Source organism: Cetorhinus maximus, chromosome 7, assembly GCF_964194155.1.
Source record: "Cetorhinus maximus chromosome 7, sCetMax3.hap1.1, whole genome shotgun sequence".
Lineage (NCBI taxonomy): Eukaryota > Metazoa > Chordata > Chondrichthyes > Lamniformes > Cetorhinidae > Cetorhinus > Cetorhinus maximus.
In genome coordinates, this window is record NC_135885.1 from 33688657 (window position 1) to 33712806 (window position 24150).

Here is a 24150-nt window from a genome sequence, read left to right on the forward strand (position 1 = left end):
TACCACAGCTCTACTGGTGCACTGTAGTTTCAGAGCGTATTTCTTTTAAGCTTTGCATACCAGCTGGCACATATTCATAATGTTCTGAATAAATATTAAAAACCCCTTAGTGGTTCTTTTGTTGAAGAAAAAACCTGGCACAATACATTGACAAAACTATTTTGAAGGCATAAATCAAAAAAAACTCTTGATGGAAACAATATGCATTAACTTTATCAATTTAAAACTGTGTAAAGAAACTATAAGCTTAATTTAATCTTCTCACTAATTGACCTGTCATTAAGATATTTATTTGTGGAAATCTCACACATGACATTACTCAGTGTAAGTTTACTCAACAGCCCAAATGTTTAAAAGGGTTTTTTGTGATCTCATTTTACACAGCTTGATGTAGTGAAATACTATACCATGACATTAGTGATAATGATGAGTTTCGTCTTTTAGTGGCAGATTTTTTGCACATATACACAGCTTTAAATGGTGCAAAAATATACCTAAAAGGATTTCTCTGTGCCCATTAAAATCATGTTGTTGTGACCTTCAAATAGAGTTGTCCAAAAAAGGAATACATAAAGGATGAAGATAGTCACTGTTTGAGGAAGCGATAATTCAACATGGGGCGCCTTGATGATTTCAAAGCTGACTGCAATTGTCCCCTGCAGATGTTTTGTTCAGGTAGGTTATCTTCAACTGTTGGGGGCTAAGAGGTTGACATATTTTGGGTTTAAAGGAAAAGACAGGGTGAATTTTGAAAACACTAATCTCCCACAACTATTTATTTATGGGAGCTTGTTATGCCATGACAAATGTTGCAAACTTTATTCCATTTTACATTTAATAAAAGAGTAAATGCTGTACACCCATTTATGTTCCTTCGTGGTTATTTGGTCTTTCCTTAAATTGTGAAAAAAAAATCCAGCATTTCCATGGCATAAAAGAGGTGAATTCAACAGCTTAATGATTTGTCTGTGACTTCTACAGAGGCAATGTGAATTATATGTGATTATACTCAGATTTCCAAAGCTTTTACTGAGGTTCCAAAAACTCCCCTAAAGCTTAGAAAACAGTTCTGGTGGTTATCCAAAAGAAACAAAGTATGAAGTGCAGGCTGAAAAGCAATCCAAAGGTTTGGAGAACTCAGAATGTTCAATCAGAAATTGTGATGGAAACAGAATCAGTAATAACTTTTCAAAGGCAACTGGATAAATATTAGAAATACATATACTTCTTAAAAGTTTAGGGAAAGGGAGGATGATAAGGCTGGATAGACAGGCACAGGCATATGCACAATTGGTTAAATGCTGTATCAAGACCATAAGACCATAAGACATAGGAGCAGAAGTAGGAAAATACTATGATTTTAAGCTGATAAAGAAATAAACATGCTATCTCAAATATATTGAAACAAGGTACACACTGTTTTTGGGACATTGGGCTGAATGTTTGTTCCCAGGTCCCAATTCCGCTGTCAGGACAAAACGAGGGTTGGGAACATGGAAATGCCAGCGGTGGGTCCCCACCACCACCATCGCTTGGACTTTGGCCTCAGTGGGAGGGCCTGCCTGCTGTTTGAAAATTCCAAACAGTGTCTGATAAGCGCCCTTGATAGACACTTTGATTGCCCTAATTAACTTCCCACCTATGGAGGGTGGGAAGGCATCACCACCATGCCCCTTTCCCCCCACCACTGACCAAGTCAGCCTCAATGAAAATACGCCTGAGGCGGGTACATGCTGGTAGACCGGTACACCACTCAGTAGATCAAAATTGCCAGCATGCCTGCCTCCGAACTCACGTCCTCAGCCCAATGAAAATTCAGCCCACTGTTTCAACTAGCTACAAATATGCCTTGTATATTCAGTGCAAAGGTTTTCCTTGAAGGGTGTATATTGAACAGGTCTCTACTGCATAATATTGGTAGCACACTTATAGAAAGTTCTAAAAAAGAAAGGCTGTAAATACAGTGATTACTGCATCTGCTATGTTGTTAAATCTTACCTCTCTAATGCCAGAATCTGTGATACTGTCTAGATTCACAGAACCTTCATAAGTCAGGTAATGGAAAACATTGAGAGCACGTACTGCCTCTGGGCCTCGCTGTTTGTATCCAAAAATAAGGTCAATCCACTGATGCAATTGACAAGAAACAAATTCACTTTCCAGACCCTGCATGAAAACATTTAAAAATAATAAAACAATAGAGCTTTATAACATTATTGCATTACTATTCACAAGGTAAAATATTTATCAAGCCTGTATCCTTTATGCTTGCTTTTTGGTTTTCTTTCTCCCACTCCTTACACACCCTAAAAAAAATATTTAATGCAGTAATGGAAATTTGTTACACTGGAATACTTTTACCATTTTCAAAATACAGTATAAATGTAGATAAATTTGATTCATGAAACTACCAAATTGATTTCTGTTTTACGATGTTGCTCAGAAACATAATGGTTACACTTTTGAGTAAAATGTAAAAATATCATCGTATTTGCTTCAAAATATCTAAGCTCATGCAAAACATTAAATGTTATTATTTAAGCAATATTTACATTACAATAAAGAAAATTATAATAATTAGCATTATCTGTGTGGAGATTTGAACAATTTTAAAATATAACAGACAAAAACAGAATATTATTCCTTTAAGAAAATGTATGACAGATGTGCCTGATCACATAAAATCACTGCAGTCTGGCCTCATACATTTTCATTTTCTCTGCTCACCGAATAATTTAAGAATTAGAAAATACAAATCATCATAATGCACTCATCCTCAAGGTCAAGTCAGCACAGTTCATTGAATTATGCTGACATTTTTAGCTGCCATCATCATATTTAAGCGGCTCTCAAGAACTTACAACAATAGGCAGATATTCACGTGATGAATATTAGAACACAAAGACCAAAGCGCTGGGCCAACTTGCTAGACACTATTTTAAACTTGACCAAACATCCCCAACCTAAAACAATGCCAATTCTATTTAGCAATTCTATTTAACAGGGCAGTAATTTAACTAAAGTATAAGAGCTTGGCAACAATACTAGACCAAAGCTTCTTATAAAAGAATTGAAACAATTCAGAAGGTATAACCTCATCATTGAAATAGCTGTCAAATGAACCTCCAAAACTATGTTGTTTTTATAAAAAATAATTTCTGATATACTATGCCATACGCCAAATTGAACAATTTAATGAAATTTTAAATGTTGTTTAAATTCAGCAGCATTGTTTATTTTGACAATGTCAGAGCAGAGAAATGGTATGGCTGAAGGACAAACTATACAATCTAACAACACACAAGGCGTCCAGTAATCACTGCTCCCATTTGCAAAGCAAAAGCAGATGATGTGGCATAGTTATGTGGTATGGATAAGGCAAAATCTCCATTTGAACTGCCTGAATAGAAGAAAGGGAATAAGAAAAATAAAAGACAACCTTGCATTTATACACAGCCTTTCAAAATCTCAGCATGCCACATTGTGCTTCATGGTCAAAGAATAACTTCCGAAATGTACTTTCTTGTTCGGAGGTCAAATACAACAGCCAAATTACACACTGCAATGTCCCACAAACAACTATATGATACAGGATCAGTCTATTTGGCTGGTTTTAGTTGGGGAAGAATGTTGGATAGGGCACTAGGAGAACCTCCAGCATTTTTCAGAAAGCAGCATGGAATTATTTAAATTCACTTAAACAACAATGAATCTCAGTTTAACTTCTCCTGCCTGCAGCAAGACTTAGACATCATTTAGGCTTGGGCTGATAAGTGGCAAGTAATGTTCACTTCAGACAAGCTAAAGCATTTACAACAATCTTCAGCCAGAAATGCCAAGTGGATGATCCATCTTGGCCTTCTCCTGAGGTCAAGATGGCAGTCTTCAGCCAATTCAATTCACTTCACGCGATATCAAGAAATGGCTGAAGGCACTGGATACTGAAAGGCTATGGGCACTGACAATATTCCAGTGATAGTACTGAAGACTTGTGCTCCAGAACTTGCTGCGCCCTTAGCCAGCCTTTCCAGTACAGCTACAGCACTGGCATATACCCGGCAATGTCAAAAATTGCCCAGGTATATCCTGTCCACAAGAATCAGGACAAATCCAATCCAGCCAATTTCCGCCCCATCAGTCAACTCTCCATCATTAGCAAAATGATAGTAGGGGTCGTCAGTAGTGCTGTCAAATGGCACTTAGTCAGAAACAACCTGCTTATTGATGCTCAGTTTGGGTTCTGTCAGGGCCACTCAGTCCCTGACCTCATTACAGCCTTAATTCAAACATGGTAAAAAGAACTGAACTCAAGAGGTGGGGTGCGAGTGACTGCCCTTGACATCAAGGCCTCATTTGATCAGGTGTGGCATCAAGAAGCCAAAGAAAAATGAGTCAATGGGAAAAAAGCAAAAAATTGCGGATGCTGGAAATCCAAAACAAAAACAAAAATACAAAAATATCTGGAAAAACCCAGCAGGTCTGGCAGCATCTGTGGAGAGGAGCACAGTTAACGTTTCGAGTCCGAATGACCCTTCAACAGAACTAAGTAAAAATAGAAAAGAGGTGAAATATATATTTCACCTCTTTTTTAATTTTTGTATTTTTGTTTTTGTTTTGAGTCAATGGGAATCTCTCCACTGGTTAGAGTCGTACCTAGCACAAAAGAAAATGGTTGTGGTTGTTGGAGGTCAATCATCTCAGCCCCAGGACAACACTGCAGGAGTTCCTCAGTAACATTTGCGCCACACAAGTGCCAGGTAATGACTACCTCCAACAACAAGAGAGAGTCCAACCATCTCCCCTTGACATTCAATGGCATTATCATCGCTAAATCGTTCACCATCAACATCCTGGGGGTTTCCAGAAACTGAACTGGGCTAGCCATTTGAATACAATGGCTAAATAGCAGGTCAGAGGCTAGGGATTCTGTGGTGGGTAACTCATGTCCTAACTCCCCAAAGCCTGTCTACCATCTACAAGGCACAAATCAGGAGAGTGATGGAATACTCTCCATTTGCCTGGATGAGTGTAGCTCCAAAAACACTCAAGAAGCTCGACACCATCCAGGACAAAGCAGCCCACTTGATTGGCACCCCATCCAAAAACATTCACTCCCTCCACCATTGATGCACAGTGGCAGCAGTGTGTACCATCTACAAGGTGCACTGCAGCAACTCGCAAAGCTCCTTACAACACCTTCCAAACCCATGGCCACTACCATCCAGAAGGACAAGGGCAGCAGACATACAAGAACACCATCACCCGGAAGTTCCCCTCCAAGCCATTCACCATCTTGACTTGGAAATATATCCCCGTTCCTTCACTGTCACTGGGTCAAAATCCTGGAACCCCTTCCCTAAGAGTACTGTGGGTGTACCTATACCGCATGAACTTCAGCGGTTCAAGGCAGCTGACCACCACCTTCACAAAGGCAATTAGGGATAAGCAATAAATGCTGGCCTAACCAGCACCACCCTCATCCCATGAATGAATAAAAAAAACATTGTTGCGGGTCTGGAGTCAGGGGCTAAAGAAGTTAACAAAAGCATCAAACCTAAGGAAAACGCATGTAACTGTGCAAAGATGAGTGGCAGGTCAAAAGATTGGTCAGAATATAAAGAGATGGAAGAGAGAAAAGGTTAATCAGGAGAACAAAATTAAGAGTACGAAAGGAAGCTAGCTAGAAATGTAAGAATGGATAGCAAGTGTTCCTACAGGCATTTAATAGGAAAACAGTAAGTAAAGTGAGTGTTGGTCCTCTAGAGAGTGAGAATGGGGTGTTAATAGTAGATAATAAGGAAATGGTGAATTATTTGAACAAATATTTTGCTTCTGTCTTCACTATAGAGGATATGAAAAGCATTCCAGTAATAGCTGTACATCAGGAGATGGAAGGGAGAGGGGAACTTGGTGAAATTACAATCACTAAGGAAGTGGTACTGAGCAAATTGATGGAGCTGCAGGCTGCCAAGTCTCTGGGTCCTGATGGACTTCATCCTAGGATTTTAAAAGAGGTGGCTAATGAGGAAGTAGGTACATTGGTGTTAATTTTCCAAAATTTGCTAGATTCTGGAAAGGTCCCATCAGACTGGAAAGTAGCAAATATAACCCCTCTATTAAAGAAGGGAGGGAGGCAGAAAATAGGAAATTATAGGCAAGTTAGCTTGACTTCTGTCATGGGGAAGTTGTTAGAATTGATCATTAAGGAGGTTATAGCTGGGCCCTTAGAGAAATTTAAGGTAATCAGGAAGAGACGGTATGGTTTTGTGAAAGAGAAATCGTGTTTAACCAATTTATTGGAGTTCGCTGAAGGAGTAACATGCACTGTGGATAAAGGGGAGCCTGTAGGTGTGCTGTACTTGTATTTCCAGAAGGCATTTAATAAGGTGCCACGGAAAATAAAAGCTCATGGTGTAGGGGTAACATATTAGCATGGATAGAAGATTGGCTGGCTGGCAGAAAACAGAGTATGCATAAATGGGTCTTTTTTTGATTGGCAGGATGTGACGAGTAGAGTCCCGCAGGGCTCTGTGCTGGGGCTTCAACTTTTTACAATTTATTTCAATGACTTAGATGTGGGAAGTGAAGGCATGGTAGCTAAATTTGCAGATGACACAAAGATAGGAAAGTATGTTGTGAAGAGGGCATAAGGAGGTCACAGACAGATATAGATATGTTGAGTGAATGGGCAAAAAACCTGGCAGATGGAGTATAATGTAGGAGAATGTAAAGTTGTTCACTTTTGCAGGAACAATAAAAAAGCAGGGTATTACTAAATGGAGAATGGCTGCAGAATTCTGAGGTGCAGAGGGATCTAGGTCTTCTATGGTGTGAGTCACAAAAAATTAGTATGCAAGTACAGCAAGTAATTAAGAAGGCTAATGGAATGCTATCCTTCATTACAAGAGGTGGAGGTGTCAGCTGTGGCTCAGTTCATAGCACCCTCGCCTTTGAATCAGAGGGTTGTGGGTTCATGTCCCACTCCCGGAAACCAAGAACTGTGATTGTACTCGAAAGAGTTGCAATCTGTGACTGTTGATAACTCGAAAGAGTTTCATTACAAGAGGAATTGAACATAAAAGTAAGGATAAAAGTAAGTAACATAAAAGTAAGTCAGGCCCTCTATCCAGCTCTACCTGTCCCACCACCTCCCCCCACTTAAACCAGCTTATATTTCACCTCTCTTCTATTTTTACTTAGTTCTGTTGAAGAGTCATACGGACTCGAAACGTTAACTGTGTTCCTCTCCACAGATGCTGCCAGACCTGCTGAGTTTTTCCAGGTATTTTTATTTTTGTTTTGATTTTCCAGCATCCGCAGTTTTTTGCTTTTATAAAAGTAAGGCTATTATGCTTCAGTTATACAGGGCATTGGTGAGACCACATCTCGAATATTGTGTGCAGTTTTGATCTCCTTATTTAAGGAAGGATGTAAGTGCATTGGAGGCAGTTCAGAGGAGATTTATTAAATTAATACCTGGAATGAGCGGGTTGTCTAATGAGGAAGGATTAGACAGATTCGGCTTGTCTCCACTGGAGTTTAGAAGAGTGAGGGATGACTTGATTGAAGTATCCAACACCCTCTTCTGGGTGAGTCCAGAATTAGGGGGCACTATTTTAAAATTAGAGATCATTTTAGGACAGAGATGAAATTTTTTCTCTTAGAGGGTTATGTGACTTTGGAAGTCTGCCTCCGAAGGCAGTGGAGGTGGGGTCATTGAATATTTTTAAGGCAGAGGAGATAGATTCTTGTTGGGAAAGGGAATCAAAGATTGTCAGATGTGGTTGGGAACGTGAATTTGAAACACAAACAGATTAGCCACGATCTTATTGAATGGTGGAGCAGGCTTGAGGGGCCGACTGGCCAACTGCTGCTCCTATTTCATATGTTCGAAACGCCATCCAGTGTAGGAAGAGGATGAATGATCTCAACTGACCCACCAAAGTCATCCTTCAATTCCCTCCAATACCAAATTCGCATCATGGCATCATGTAATCAAAGGGCTACTCTCTTCAGGGATCTCACACAACCATTAACGGGAGACACACATCACCACTGATTGTCTCACTGAATCTTTCACATCACCACCAATCCATCTATCATGCTGCTGACATTCCATCTATCATGCTGCTGACATTCCATCTATCATGCTGCTGACATTCCATCCTCAGCCCTTTCTGGGGAGGGCTCACCACAAACAGGGGGCATGCATCTTTCCCAATCTCTGCTCCATCCCTTCTCATCATATGCCTTTTTGCTGTCTTCATGCAGGGCAAGATTGCCCACAACAGAAGGGAAAGATCCCAGACCAGGGGAGGGACGGTCAACAATGTAACCCTTACGGAATTTGAGGAGGATACCGCTGAGATTGCTGGGAAAGACAGGGATTGATCCTGTGGGGAAGGGGAGATTGGATTGTCTCAGCAACCTAGCACGGATCACACCTCCATCAGTTCATCACATCCTGACAATCACAGTGCGTGACATGCAATTTCGTAAACAGCATGCTCATTAACTAAAAGTCTCTTCTCTCTCTTACAGGCACCAACAGATCGAGGCGCACAAGATTGCCCACCATAGGTCCCAGCCCACAGACCATGACCGAAGAGGAAGCTGAGGAAAAACCGTCACAGCGCTCACTTGCACTCTCAACCAGTGCAGAGACACATACCTCCATGGGGCATAGTTCTAGATTAGGCTCAGGCTCACCTACTGGAGAACGCCTCATTGACACGTCCCCACAGCAGTCAGAAGCAGGGACAGCCCAGGTCTCTGGCACTTGGAGGGCTGCTAGAGACCAGCCACCCGCTCAGTCCAAGTCAGACAATGAGCCTCTGTAAGCAGCTGGCAACTCAATACTGGAGATGCAACAACAGTTGGCAGAACATCAGGCAGTGATTCGGCAGTGACTCAGCAGAATACAGCAAAAGATGGAGAAGACCATCTGCATTCTGTCTGATGTTGTGGCTCTGACATGCGAGCACATTGAGGTCACCATGAGAAGGTTGACGACCACCATGGACATCTTAGTCCGTAGGTTTTGCCGGATTTGTGCTCAGCCCTGGGCTCCATGGCCACACACCCTGGTGGGCACCTTCAATGTGTAGGCGAGAAGGGGATGAAGCACCCTGACCTCCCTCGAGGTGCACCTTCCCCTCAAGGAGTCAGGGCAGGGCCCTTGAGCACCCACAGAGAGGATGAGTGTCAGCCAGACACACCAGCCACTCAGAATCCCCTCTGCCTGTAACCCCTTCCGCTCCCAGCTGCTCAGGCTGAGAAGGGTGCATCTGCGCCTGAGCAGGAGACCCTTACCAAGCTGGGGCTCTCTAGGCCTTAGCCCGCCAGAGGGCGTATGCCAAAGTCATCACAGGCATCAGGACGTAGCAGTCATCAGGCTGCCTCTACCTCTGCTGCAGATGTCGGGGCTGCACCCAGGTAGGGTTGGGAAAATGAGCAAATATTGAAATTAGTCTTGGGTCACAGGTGTGCTACTGCTGTAAAAATATTATGTTTCTTTAAATACATTAGATGTTTAAATGAATGGCTTGGTCAATTGAAGACATTGTGATTATATACTTTTGAATTCTCTTATTCCGAGGTTTAGCCATCCTCAGAATCAGTGATAGTGTCCCTCTGAGAGATTCACATTCACATGATGTCAGTCTCACTGAAGATAGTTTCCTTGTGTGATGTCAGGGAGATGTGTTAAAATCTTTATTGGAATCGTAACCCATATTCCTCATGAAACACCATTGTGTGAGGGCAGCTCAGCAGCCTTGAGGGAATAATGGCAGTTGTGTCTCCTCAGTGGAAGTGCCAAAGAGCAAGACATGGACAGGAGGAGGAAATCCACAACCACGTCCTCATTTCACTCGCCATTGTAGTTTCTCATTTATGTGGCAACGACTGCTTCAAGTGGTTTTTCACAGTGTTCTCGTTGTTGAGTGGAGTCTCAATTCCCAGAGTGAGCACATACAGAGGGCACCATTGACCTTCTTAGAGATCATGGCCTGGTGAATCATGATGCTAGAAAATGCAAGTGTGAATACTTAACTAGCATTAACTGTGACAGGTTGGATATCCCTTTCAATGAAATGGAATGGCATTCAGGGCCAGGAGAAATGTAGCCATCTCCCCTTGTCTTCACTTTATTCCTCCTGGAATCTGGTCACAATTAAAGTGGCATGGGCATGTCACCCACGTCTTGCTTCCTCTCTGGCATCATCGCGTTCAAACTGGCCCTCATCACCCTCTTGAGGTTCATCCTCCGAGGAGCTCTCATCCTCCTCCATTTCACCCTCTGGCAAGGGATCACCTCTTTGCAGTGCCAGGTTGTGAAGGGCGCAACGCACAACGATGATGCATGAAACCCTATTGGTACTGTACTGTATAGTGCACCACCTGAGTGGTCCAAACATCTGAAGCACATCTTCAGAATTCCAATGGTCTGTTCGATTAGGGACTGCATGGAGCTGTGAGCTGCAGTGTACCTCTCCTCTGAATGACTCTGAGACTGGCGTACCGGTGTCATCAGCCAGCATTTCAGTGGGTACCCCTTATCCCCAAGCAGCCACCCTTGCAGACGTCCAGGTCCTTTGAAAATCCGAGGGGCCTGGGAGTGACTCAGGATGTAGGAGTCATGGCAATTCCCAGGGAACCTGGCACAAACATGCATTATGTGCTTTCGATGATTACACACCAGTTGAACATTGATAGGATGATAGTCTTTTCGGTTGATAAACATCACTGGCTACTGCCATGGAGCCCTTAAAGCCACATGGGTACAGTTAATTGCACCCTACACTCTTGGGAAGCCAGAGATAAGTGCAAAACCATTGAATCTCGCAGCCTGGCTATCTTTGTCGAGAGCAAACCTCACATAGTGATGTGCCTTGCTGTAGAGGGCATCTGAGACCTACTTGATGCATCTATATGTGGCAGGCTGCGAGATGCCACACAGATCTCCTATGGATCCCTGGAAAGAGCCAATGTGAAAGAAATTGAGCACAGTGGTCACCTTTAAAGCCACTGGAGGGGATAGCCTCCCACTCCATGGGGCATTAGGTCTTCACGAAGAATGTGGCAGATCTACCAGAGCTCGGGACACGCACAGATGTGTGTGGCATTGTCTCTCACTTATTTGTAAATAGGAGAGTCTTCTTCAGTATACCCTAGGTCTGGTGAGTCACCTCCATTATCTGGGTCTCTTCTTCTGACCCTCATGTTGTTGCTGTGGCTCCTCTTGACCCTGGACCTCAAGCGGGGCCTCCTTCTGGAGCTGTGTTTGGTGTTGTCTCTCCCTCCTTCTCCTCCATTGAATAAGAACCCTCAAAAAGGCAGCATTGAGCCCTGGATCCATAATTGCCTTATCCTTCACTCTCAAATGAAGGATTGAACAGATTAATGAGGAACAGCTCAACATAGTGAAGCTCACACTCCGCCACCGATTGCAACTGTAATGGTCTATAGTGGTTTCTGCCCTACTTGCCTTGTCGCTGATACAGCCTTGTATCTGAGGTGCTAACACACACATTGAGGTGACCAAGATTCCATTCCTGAGACTTAACATCTGAATCTCTCAGTGGTTGGAGAAGGTTTGAATTGTATGTGCGACCTGACCTAGCTCAGTGCTCCAATCTCCGATCTTGCATGCTAATTAACAATAGGTTGCTCATGACTAATGACTGGATGCCCTTTGGTCCGTTATGAATGCCAATTCTGGAAAGCACGTGACAGGCCTCCATTGATGGAATGCCATATATGTTATACCTGTACCTCCTTAACATTTGCCTGCATTCCCAAATTTCATATTCCTGTGTGTTAATGTTGAGATGCAGTGACTGTGGTGTTAAGCCATATACTCCTGAATATCCCTGTTAAAGCACTGAAAAAAGCATTGGCTTCCAATGGCTATCTTCGCAAGGAGGTCTTCCTCCTTTCTCTCTAATCAAACTCCAGTTTACCTTTGTGACACCAACGAGTTAGAGTGCACCCCTAGGAAGGGCCCCTTAGTCCAGCAGTGCACTCCTCCCACAATGCCTCAGATACCTCCTGTTCAGAATCGCTTCTATTTTTGATTTATAACTGTGCCATAACTTCGATAGAGCACGATGGTGGCTCTGCACTAATATTTTGAGACCAGCTTCGACACTCCCTCTCTCACTCTCTGTGTCCAGAAATCTACCTGGAGCCTCATGATGTGAAGGTAAAGCCTCCCTCCTGTTAAACTCTAGCCTCCTCCAGTAATACTGGATCTCATGGTTGTTGTGGCCAACATTCCTACCCTCCCCACTGAGCGCATCACTACTGATATACCCACGTCCCACTTGGGCCTCTACATTCTCCATCTAGAGGCTGTGTGCACAGTCACCCACCAAGGAGAACCCCACCGCCACCCCGCAGGAAAGCTTCACATACTGCATCCCTCCCCCCCCACTTTATTATGTATTCCCCAAATACAGCTGCAGATGCCTCCCATAACCATTACCATTCCATCTGCAGCCCAGTACACAGATAGATAAGCCCATGGACAGCAACTGTAAAAACACCCTGCACACCAAGCAGTGCTTTATTCCTATTGAGCATACAACCCTTGCCCCTCCCTGGAGCTAGAGTACACTGTGCTCACCATTACTACTCCTGTAGCATGGCCCTCTGCACTCCATGACTGTCTCAACTCTCTGATTCTTGACTGTGAGGTCCACAGAGCCTTTGGACTGTCTCTACTCTTCAACTCCTGTCCACAGAGCCCCAGGAGTGTCTCTACTCTCCCACTCTGTCCACAGAGCCCCAGGAGTGTCCGACTCTGTCCACAGAGCCCCAGGAGTGTCTCTACTCTCCGATTCTGTCCACAGAGCCCCAGGAGTGTTTCTACTCTCCGACTCTGTCCACTGAGCCCCAGGAGTGTCTCTACTCTCCGACTCTGTCCACAGAGCCCCAGGAGTGTCTCTACTCTCCGACTCTGTCCACAGAGCCCCAGGAGTGTTTCTACTCTCCGACTCTGTCCACAGAGCCCCAGGAGTGTCTCTACTCTCCGACTCTGTCCACAGAGCCCCAGGAGTGTTTCTACTCTCCGACTCTGTCCACAGAGCCCCAGGAGTGTCTCTACTCTCCAGCTCCTGTCCACGGAGCCCCAGGGCTCTGTCTACTCTCTGACTCCTGACTGCAAGCCCCAGAACATGGACTTTGACTTTCACAGTTTCCCATTGCCCTCATGACTGAAGACAACACTGTTTTCCTTCCCAACCCCCCTCTTATGAGTCTTCGTTCAACCCAACCATCTTGTGCCACACTAACAAACCCACATCTTTCCTATTCTAGAGTCTGCATGCAGCCTCTCCCATTCATACATGTGGCATCCCATTCACCCCTTTGTTTGCCAGTGTCTCAGTTTCCCTTGTTGAGTTCCAGCTTCCTACCCCTCAGTCTCCCCTCTGCCTTCCATCGTTCCCCCTCCTCCTCTACTCCCTGGCAAAGCCTTCCTGCCCTTCTGCCTTCCATCATGCCCCATTGCCACCCCCAAGCTCTGGCCAAACCTTCCTGCCCCAAGTGTTCCCCCTCCGCCTCAAAGCCCTTGCAAAGCCTTCCTGCCCCTTTGCCCCCGTGTGTACCTCTTCACCCCCCAAACAAGCCCTTGCAAAGACTTCCTGCCCCTTTGCCCCAATGTGTTTCCCTTCTGCTTCTCCTCCCCCCCCACAAGCCATTGTAAAACCTTTCTGCCCCTTTGCCCCCCATTTGCTTGTTATTCTTACCTGCCCCACCCCAAACCCGGTTGAAATGCTGGTCTCTAAATGGTCAACCATGTCTGAGTACCACGGTGTCCTTCTTGACAACGGTGACACCCACCTGGAGCAGAACACCCCTTCACCCCCAAGCCCCGGTGGCAATACTGGTCTCTGTCTGAATGTTGAGCCCTTCCTGAGCACAGCTGATTATGGAGGCAGCCACTGGGAGCAGAACAACCCTGCAACCCCAGCAGTGTGGCATTCCGTTGGCATCACAATGAGACCGGCACAGTATGGTGGCAGGTAGGCTATGAAAGTTGTACTCACCTCGAAGTCGTGAATGAAGTGAGGTCTGACCTGTGCACACCACTCTTTTTCAAACGAGATTCAGACCAACTTGATTTCCCACTGGCGCGGCGTAAGAATGGAACACAGCATATGATTCCAGAGAGCAGCTAATTTAATGAACACTCATGAGATGGTAATGAATGCAAATGGATACCCGACCCGCCATTAGCCTGACATTGGGAGAATTGCAAACTATTTTTATGCCGGCGGGTTTCCGATTTTTTGGATCCTGCTAGATTCTACGCTCGCCTGACACGAAACCCGCTGCAGGCAGGATGGGAAAATTTTGCCCTTTATTTTTGTAACCATAATAACCTCTAAATGTTTTTAATTGCTTAATAACCATTTCTTCCATTCTGACAGTTTCAAACACAGTTCAAATGAACTTTGACCTCAAGCTGAACGCAGCTAGCCCAGAGTTAAGTCACGCAAAGAACTGCAGCTAGCCACGGATTCAGTTTAGATGAGAGTCTGGTCTGCCCAACTATACAGAATTCTTTGACCAGATCAAAAATAATGTTTTTATTAAATAAGTTTTCTTGAATAAAACACAAGTAAAAATGAATAGTTAGATTTTGTATCATATTGAAAATCTGAATTATTATTAGTAAACAGTGGTAATGAGGATATTGTAATTTGGAAGATAAACTGAAACTAATAGCAAAAATCCCAGAATCCCTTATCTTCAGTCGCCTTCGTATTCACATCTTTAGTATACTTGAACAACAAGCTGAATGTGTTCTATTTATGGTTACCACCCTGCAAAAGCCTGCTGGGATTGAATGGCTGAGTAATACTGCAGATGCACATCTGTGAGAAGCTTTTTAAAGCTGGTAAATTATGATTGATGAACCCAACAATCATGTAACATTATCAGGGACATTCACTGCTTCTGTCCTTTGGTGACATCATAGAGGTCAGACAAAAATCATGTTAGTATTGAATACTCTGCTTTAATAAGGTTAAATGAATAAGTCTCTGGGAAATGTCTAGCCACATGTAGTTTGGAAAAACAGCTACTTGCAGTTTATCCAACGGAGCAGTCATTTTACAAGAATCAAATATCACTCTTACCATTCTGTTTATACGGACAAAATCCTCTGGCTTCTTTGCCCAAATTGGAAGCTCAACATCAGAAACGACAGTTCCATCTTCTCGGATGCCAAGATTATAGTTATTACTGTTCACAAACATTTCGGGTAAATAGTAGAATTCTGGGATTAGCTCCTGGTTACGAAAGAGACAAAAGGCAACAAAGCTTTTTTTTATCATATCAATAACTGTTGAGAAACAAAATTCAAGATTTCTTTATCAAACCTCATCATTACAATTATCATTATTTTAGGCAAGGATGGGTTGCACACCAAGTCTGAGGATTAGATGATAACAATTAAAATGATAACAATTATGCATAACAGAACAAGTTGTCTTACCTGCTACATGGATTTGTACAATGAGGCATATTATGTTACATTGTATTAAATTGCAAATTATGTATTTTAAATCTCAGACTATTAATTATAAATCCCTACCATCTCCAATGGAAAAAATAGCGCTGATGTAACAAAATAATAATAGGTGCCTGATGTTACCTTTTCCTCAGTAATTGAAGTTTTGTGCTTTTCCTCACATCCTTTGTATTCCCCTCACTGGTTGATGGAGCTTATGGACCTGCCACCCATTCTGCCCGCCCCACCATTGATAACCTCAGACCCCACCCTGCTTGAATTGAATACTGCATTTGGTCTTGGCTCCATGTGCATTGCCGCAAGGTTTCAATTAAGATGCTATATTAATAATAATAAATACCTCAGCATAATTTCACGACTATCATCTAATTTCAAGATTTAAGTAATGATAAATCATTTGAGAACCACTTATGGTTTATGATACTGCCCAATACTTTCAATGCAAATGCTCATCCTGTTATTGGTGTTTAACTGTAAAAGATTTATGCATTAAGTTAGCTAACTTTGTTTAACATCATCTACATTTAAAGTGCAAACAAGCCTTTCTGTCCCCTACTTGCATTGCACTCAGAAACTGCTGTTTCTGATGTTGAACTTCCTATTTGAGCAAAGAATCCAGGGGATTTTGTTCGCATTAATAGAATGGAAGAATGATATCTGACTCTTGTAAAATGACTGCTCCATTGGATAAACTGCCGTTTTTCATGCGCTTTAACAGGCATGCAGTTTCAAAATGTACAACAAATTTTAATATCAATTGTTTATTAGCAATGCACACACAGAGGGATCTGGGTGTACTTGTACATGAATCACAAAAAATCATCATGCATGTACAGCAAGTAATTAGGAAGGCAACTAGAATGATGGCCTTTATTGCAAGGGAAATGGAGTATAAAAGGAGAGAAGTCTTGCTACAACTGTATAGGGCATTGGTGAGACAATACATAGAATACTGCATACAGTTTTGATCTCCTTATTTAAAGGATATACTTGCATTGGAGTCAGGTCAGAGAAGGTTCACAAGGTTGATCCCAGGGTCGAAAGGGTTATCTTAAGAGGTACGATTGAGCAGGTTGGGCCTATATTCATTGGAGTTTACATGAGAGGTGGTCTTACTGAAACATATAAGATCCTGAGAGAGCTTGACAGCATAACTGCTGAGAGGATGTTTCCCCTCATGGAGAAATCTAAAACTAGGGGGCCCATTTCAGAATAAGGAATCTCACATTTAAGATGCAATGAGGACGAATTTCTACTCTCAGAGCTTGCTAACCTTTGGAATTCCCTACCCCAGAGAGCAGTGGAGACTGGACCATTGAAGACATTCAAGGCTGAATTAGGTAAATTTTGATCTACAAGGGGGTCAGATATTATGGGGGACAGATAAGAAAATGGATATGAAGCCACAATCAGATCAGCCATGATCTTATTAAATGGTGGAGAAGGCTTGAGGGGCCAACTGGCCTACCCCTGCTCCTGTTCCTTATGTTTTATGTTCTTATTTAGTGCCTCAGCCATGTCCTCTACTTCCATGTGAAAAGCCCCTTTTCGGTCTCTAATTGGCATCATTCTTCCTTTTCCCACCCTTTTACTATTTATATGCTTTTGCATTTCCTTTTATGCTATCAGCTATTTGCTCCTCATATTCTCTCTTTGCTTCTCTTATTTTTTTTAACCACTTCCCCTCTGAACTTTCAACATTCAGCCTGGTTCCCTCTTGTATGAATCAGCCTGACATCTGTAATACACACCCTTTTTCTGCTACATTAAAAATGTTAAAAGTAAATTTGAATCTTATATTTTGCAACAACAGTTTCATGAAGCATAGGGTATGGTCTTAAACTGGAGAAATGTTTATTGCAAAAATTATTTCATGATTTAAGGGCAGAATTTTCTGGTTGGCGTGCGGGGGTGGGCCCAACATGCCGACGCATAAAATGATGCGTAATGATGTCGGGCATGCGTCCCGACATCATTGCGATATTTCGTTCAGTGGGTGCGCAGAGTCGGCTGTGCACCCGCCGAAATGTAAACGGCCATTAAGAAATCAATTGAGCCACTTGAGAATGAGCAGGATGAGGTTTCCTGAAGCTTTTATTAAATTAATTAATTTTCATAACTATAAAAACATGTCCCCACTCATGTGACACAATCACATGAGGGGATGTGTTTAAACAAATTTTTAGCTCAATTCTTTAATTATTTTAATATTCATTCAATCTCCCTGAGGTAGCTCCCTGCCTGCCCACTCCTGCGCAGCCCACCCACCACAGGAAAAATGTTGGCTTAAGTTCCTATGTCTAGTACTGGAAAAAACACAGAATAAATTTCTTGATCTTTGTAGACCTCCAAGATACCAAGAATTTAAAATGAAATTTTTATTGTTCATATTCTGCAAAATTGACCATTTAAATGCTCAGGAAAGGATAAGATTACTTTGGCATAAAATGGGTTAATAGTGATTTTTGCTCCTCTTGAATTCTATTAGGTGTAATTTCAACAATGTCATTGACATTGGACGAATAGATAACAAAAATGTCTCATTAAGATGTGTGACATTACCACATTGCATAAACTGTCAGGTGAAGAATAAAACAATTTCTTAGAGAGGATGGAGGAAAAGATTAAAAGCTGTGGACACTCCTTCCACCCTTGCATACTCCTGGTGGTTAGCAAAAGAACAGCATAGCAGAGGCTAGCAAATGATTAGCCATCTACTTAGTTAGTTGGGAAATGATGTAAAGGGATCTAAGAAGAGATAAATTAACTTGCTAAAGAGTGATGTAAGATTAAGGTTTAGTATTTTACTATGATGCAAGATGATAAAATTAGGTTACCCGACATAATTCCAACATTCATAATTATTTGGTGTAGGAATTAAACAAATGGGCCATATTTTTCAATGGTAATAATAATGAAACTGTCATCTTTGCAGTGAAATCATTGCTTCACTGCAGCGGACAGCAACTTCTAGACTCTACATTTGTGCTAAATAACATGTAAATTCAGAAGTTGCTGCCAGTGATTCTATACTTCTCCAGAGGGTGCGCTATTGAGGAACTCCCAGACTGCAATCAATGGGAAATCAACTAAGTCCACTCTTAAGCTTTTCAGTCTTGCTGTTAAAAACCTTGAAAAGTTAAACCTGGTTGAATGGAGTGTAACTGGGCATTTAAACAGTGTACTAAATTCATAATTAATGCTTAACTCTTGCTGGCCAAAAAATAATAATTTTATATTTATGGAATGTTAAATTTCTCCATAATGATAAAATAAATCACATAATTAAAACTTTTTTTCATTTTTGAAAGTTTATCTCTATTATAGCTTTTACCTTAATACAATTGTAATCATTTATTTCATGATCTGAAAACTTAGGGGAATCAAGGGGAAAAAGCAGAAAAGTGGAGTTGAGGATTATCAGATCAGCCATGACCTCATTGAATGGTGGTGCAGCCTCGATGGGCTGAATGGGCTACTTCTGCTCCTATGTCTCATGGTCTTATAAATCAAAAGTGAAGGATATTAAGTGTTTTTAACTTCCTGGGTTTACTGTGTGTGAATACTTCAGTGTAAATGGCTGCTCTGCTGCTTGCTGACATCACTGCTGCTGCATGCCAAGACATTCCCTTGACTTGGCTCCAGTTTTAATGTACCACTGGGAAAGGGAAAACCACACCACAGAGATCGTTAGATCTTTGTGGGCAGCTTTCTTTGAGGTCAACAGTAAGTGCCTTTACTTCACCACAGATCACAAAATCTCAGCCATTGTGTTTTACCTATTCCACAATTCAGAATAAACGGAGATTTATATGGTGGCTATATTTATGTTGTTCTTGGAAATTCTTTTATCTGTCCTGTTAAAAATGGCATTAAGCTGTTTAAATAGTCAGTAAAGAGATTTAATTTGCTATGTAATTGCATGTATGTTAATATTTGTGAAGTTTCAAAACTTGAATATATTTAATCTTATGTTTTATTTGGGAAATATTCTAACATCAAGTATCAAGGAATAAATTATACAACAGTCAAAACCTCATTGCATATCTCAATCGAAGAATCATTTAATTATCCTATTATAGACACAAAAAAAATTTAAAATTTGAAACCTAATGCCTTCGGTCCCAATATTGAAATCTTGGTGCATATATCTTTTAACACTCAGTAGGCAGATTTTTCAAATCTGTTCTTTTAATGGCATTATAGAATTTCTAAAATTTCTGCTTAAGTTTTCACACATTACTCAACACAATCATTTGAAATCGTTTTTGCTTTCTGACGGAAAGTCATAACACTGGTTTCAGGATTCTAAAAGCTGCTTTGATACTCAAGTGGACAAATGGTAAACCCAAAAATGGGATTTTTTTGTGAGCAATTGTGATAGTCTGAAGAACTCACACTGTCATCTATTGCAAGCTATTTAACTAATCACATCATAAATTATTTACGTATTGTTTATTTGCGCTCTCTTAACTTCAGTACTTTCACTTGTTTGACTTTAGTGGTTATGCACTTCCTCAGTGTTCAAAGGTTAAGTACAATTCTTACTGCTCAAATTGTGTCATCCTTATTTGAATTAAACAATTTGAAAACCTCTTGCTACACTATTCAGCTCTTTTAAAAACAAGTAACGTGAAGCTCCGATTTCCCAAATCCTAACAACAGATTAAATTTACCAGATTACATCGTTACAAGCATTAAGGCACTACAACGTGTAACATGATCAAAACAGATGACACTCGGCTTGAAATCTGACTCTATATAGGTTTTTCTAGGGTCACAGAGGTATAATAATACAAAAATAAAATCACTACAGTCATGAAAGTAACCTATTAAATTTGATACCTCAGCCCTGTAATGTGTCAGGGATGTGATCTAGAAAAGACATTCTTAATTGTTAGGCATAAGATATTTTTCTCTAGCCTTCCTAAAAATGCTTTATTTACCACTATTATAATACATAGTATCAAAGCACGGCTTGTTTAAATTAATGGAGGTAATATAATTGCATTATTAGTAAGAAAAGTATATTCCTTGGTATAGCTCTAGTTAAAATACAACTAAGATGTATGAAATAAGACAAAACTCCAGCTCAGGCACACATTCTGCACACAGTCTTATGTAATACCAACATGAGATTTTAATAACACAAGGCTGCTCAGTCTGCTGACTGTCCAAAATTCTAAGTTTGAAAGGAGGCTGGGGGTGGAGGAGGTAAATAAAATGTAAGTAAAGTTTATTAAACAAGTATAAGTTATTGGATAGTGACACATCAGACTCTTTAGCCACACTTAAGGGATGTTAGCTGGTAGTTGTTACTACTGAATTCATCAAACTGTACTTTTTTTTTTACCACATCCTATGTAAAGTTTACATTCCACTGTTATCGCAACATAGTGTTATTATGGCTGCACAGTGAAATGAAATCCAAAACATACGTTTCCACTTTTCTAATGTAATTCACTGCATGCTTTTAAAAATACCATCTTTTCTAGCTCTTGATCCCTTAGCGTCCATTAATTCTGGAAATGGACTGACTAATCATTCAGAAACCCTCCCCATTAACTGTATTAATTTACTCTGGTTTAATGGCATTTTGTCAAACTCGTGAGGCCTGCAAAGCCTTTTGAGAACACACAGTGGCTACTTTGAACAGTTTTTATTAAATAAAGAAAAGAAGTCTGGACAGTGATTCCTTTGCTTGTCACTACATTTTAAAAAATCAGTGTGAAGCCAACTGGACTAGCTAAGGTCTTTTCCGGGTGACTTGTTTCCTGAAAGGTCATCTTACTAACAGCCACTCTTTTCCCAGCTTGCTCTCATTACCACAGGAGGAGGCCAGGATTAATAAAGAAAGATTGTAAAACATAGATTCTTGACCAATTTTGAGGCCTGGAAGATCATATATCAAACATTTCTTTTGATCAGAATCCCAAATTACCTGTAAATCTAACACATATAATCATACAAAACACATGTGTATACATACATGCTTTAATGCATTTTTGTATGCAATGTTCTATTTTTTCCCCCCAAACTACATAGAGAACAGACAGACACAATTGACATTATTTTAAATGAGTTGTGTGAAATGCAACTTCACTGGGTCCAGGTTGGCTATAGTAAGAAAAAGTGGCTTAAAGGAACAAAAGCTGCATTTTAAAATAGTACTTGTCATTAATGGTTAATTAACTGCCCTGGGCAAAAATAACCAGCATTAGATTGAACCACAACAACATGACACATTGAGGACAAGTGCCATTCCTGCTGTGTTTTATTGTAGTGAGACAAACATTAAGTCAACACCAGCAGAACCATTATAATACTGTACCTCGCTCGTTTGTATTCCATGTTATTAATGACAACCATGTTAATTAACTTTGTTCAGTCACATTTCTTAGCCAACAATTTGGAGCAAAAAACAAAGAGAGAATACAGCAAACATACCATATTCAAATTTATTTTTGCTGACTTCATGAGCAAAATTTCTGCCCCAATGTCAGGGTGAGTGCAGAGGCCAGTGGTGTGAAAATTCATGCCACTGGCTGGTATGCTGGGCATACCAGTAGGCCATTTTCCCAGATGCGGGACCAGAGGGGCAGGTATCCAGTTAAGGGAAATGAATTGGCCTTAATCGGTCAGATACAGAAGCCAACTGGGATTTTCCAGTTGCTGTACAGGTCCTCTATGGCAGAACTAGGCCAACTGGAGACAGCCTCCCGGAGAGCAGTGCTCCAGGCAGGCTTCAAGCCCCTCACTGCCTGCCTGCTTCTGCTTTGGTTGTCTCAGTATCCCAGACTAACATCTGTATTCCACCAACATTTATATGGTTAGCACTAGTTAAACCAAACGTGACCTGCTGATATGGTAGTCCTGATAATGAATACTTATAAATGGAAATAATCTAGAGGTGGGTGTTGAAGATTTCAAGTGATGGGGCTGTGACTATTTCCTTTGGCAGCTTGTTCCACTGTGGGATTGTCCTTGGGGAGAAGGATTGTTTATACACTGTCTTGGAAACAAATGGTCCTGGTAGTTTGTGTGGATGGCTACATCGAGTTTTATCATTACCTGAAGGCAGTAGGTACTTGGTTCTGCCAATTCCCACCAGTCCATTCCATATTTTATACAACATGTTCTGTCTACTTTTCTCCCTCCTTTGTTGTTCATTCCAAATCTTTGATCAAGGCTGTTTTTTTTTAATTTGTTCATGTGATGTGGGCGTCACTGGATGGGCCAGCATTTATTGCCCATCCCTAATTGCCCTTGAGAAGGTGGTGGTGAGTTGCCTTCTTGAACTGCTGCAGCCCATATATTGTAGGAACACCCACAATGCGGTTAGGAAGGGAGTTCCAGGATTTTGACCCAGCAACAGTGAAGGAACGGCAATGTATTTCCAAGTCAAAAGTCAGGATTGTGTGTGACTTGGAGGGGGACTTGAAGATGGTGGTGTCCCCAAGCATCCGTTGCCCTTGTCCTTCTAAATGGTAGAGGTCACGGGTTTGGAAGGTGCTGTTGAAAGAGCGCTGGTGAGTTGCTGCAGTGCATCTCGTAGATGGTACACACTGCTGCTACTGTGGGTTGATGGTGGATGCAGTGAATGCTGAAGGTGGTGGATGGGGTGCCAATCAAGTGGGCTGCTTTATCCTGGATGGTGTTGAGCTTCTTGGGTGTTGATGGAGCTACACTCATCCAGGCAAGTGAAGAGCATACCAGCACACTCCTGACTTGCGCCTTGTAAATGGTGAACAGGCTTAAGGGAGTCAGGAGGTGAATTACTGATCACAGAATTCCCAGCCTCAGTGCTGGCAATGCTAATTAAATGTCGAAGCGAGATAGTTAAATTCTCTCTTGTTGGAGATGGTCATTGCCTGACACTTGTGTAGTGTGAATGTTACTTGCCACTTGTCAACCCAAGCATGAGTTTTGTTCAGGTCTTGCTGTATATGGACTCAGACTGCTTCAGTATCTGAGGAGTCACGAATGGTGCCAAACATTGTGTAATCATCTGCAAGCATCCACACGTCTGACCATATGATGGAGGGGAGGTCATTGATGAAGCAGCTGTAGATAGTTGGGCCTAGGACACTACCCTGAGGAATTCCTGCAGCGATGTCCCAGGACTGAGATGACTGACCTCCAAAAACTACAACCATCTTTTTTAGTGCTAGGTATGACTTGAACTAGTGGAGAATTTCCCCCCTCATCCCTACCAATTTCCACTGACTCCAGTTTTGCTAGGGCTCCTTGATGCCACATTCGGTCAAATGCTGCCTTGATGTCAAGGGCAGTCACTCTCACCTCACCTCTGGAGTTCAGCTCTTTTGTCCATGTTTGGACCAAGGCTGTAATGAGGTCAGGATCTAAGTGGCCCTAGCAGAACACAAACTGAACATCAATGAGCAGGTTATTGCTAAGCAAGCGCCGCTTGATAACACTGTCAAGACATTCTCCATCACTTTGCTGATGATTGAGGGTAGACTGATGGGGTGGTAATTGACCAGTTTTGATTTGTCCTGCTTTTTATGGGCAGGACATATCAGGACAATTTTCCACATTGCTGGGGAGATACCAGTGTTGTAGCTGAACTGGAACAGCTTGGCTAGAGG

At 41.8% G+C, this 24150-nt stretch overlaps 1 protein-coding gene across 2 annotated transcripts in view; it reads right to left on the minus strand.

Moving 5' to 3' along the window:
• Window positions 1–24150, minus strand: part of nbeaa (neurobeachin a) — a 1012857-nt gene that overhangs the window by 95762 nt on the left and 892945 nt on the right. For both annotated transcript variants that reach the window (XM_078545316.1, XM_078545315.1), the window contains exons 47-48: window positions 15147–15299; window positions 1999–2166 (exon numbers count right to left, since the gene is read on the minus strand). In XM_078545316.1, coding sequence (XP_078401442.1) covers window positions 1999–2166; window positions 15147–15299 — 321 coding nt within the window. The remainder of the gene's footprint in view (window positions 1–1998; window positions 2167–15146; window positions 15300–24150) is intronic.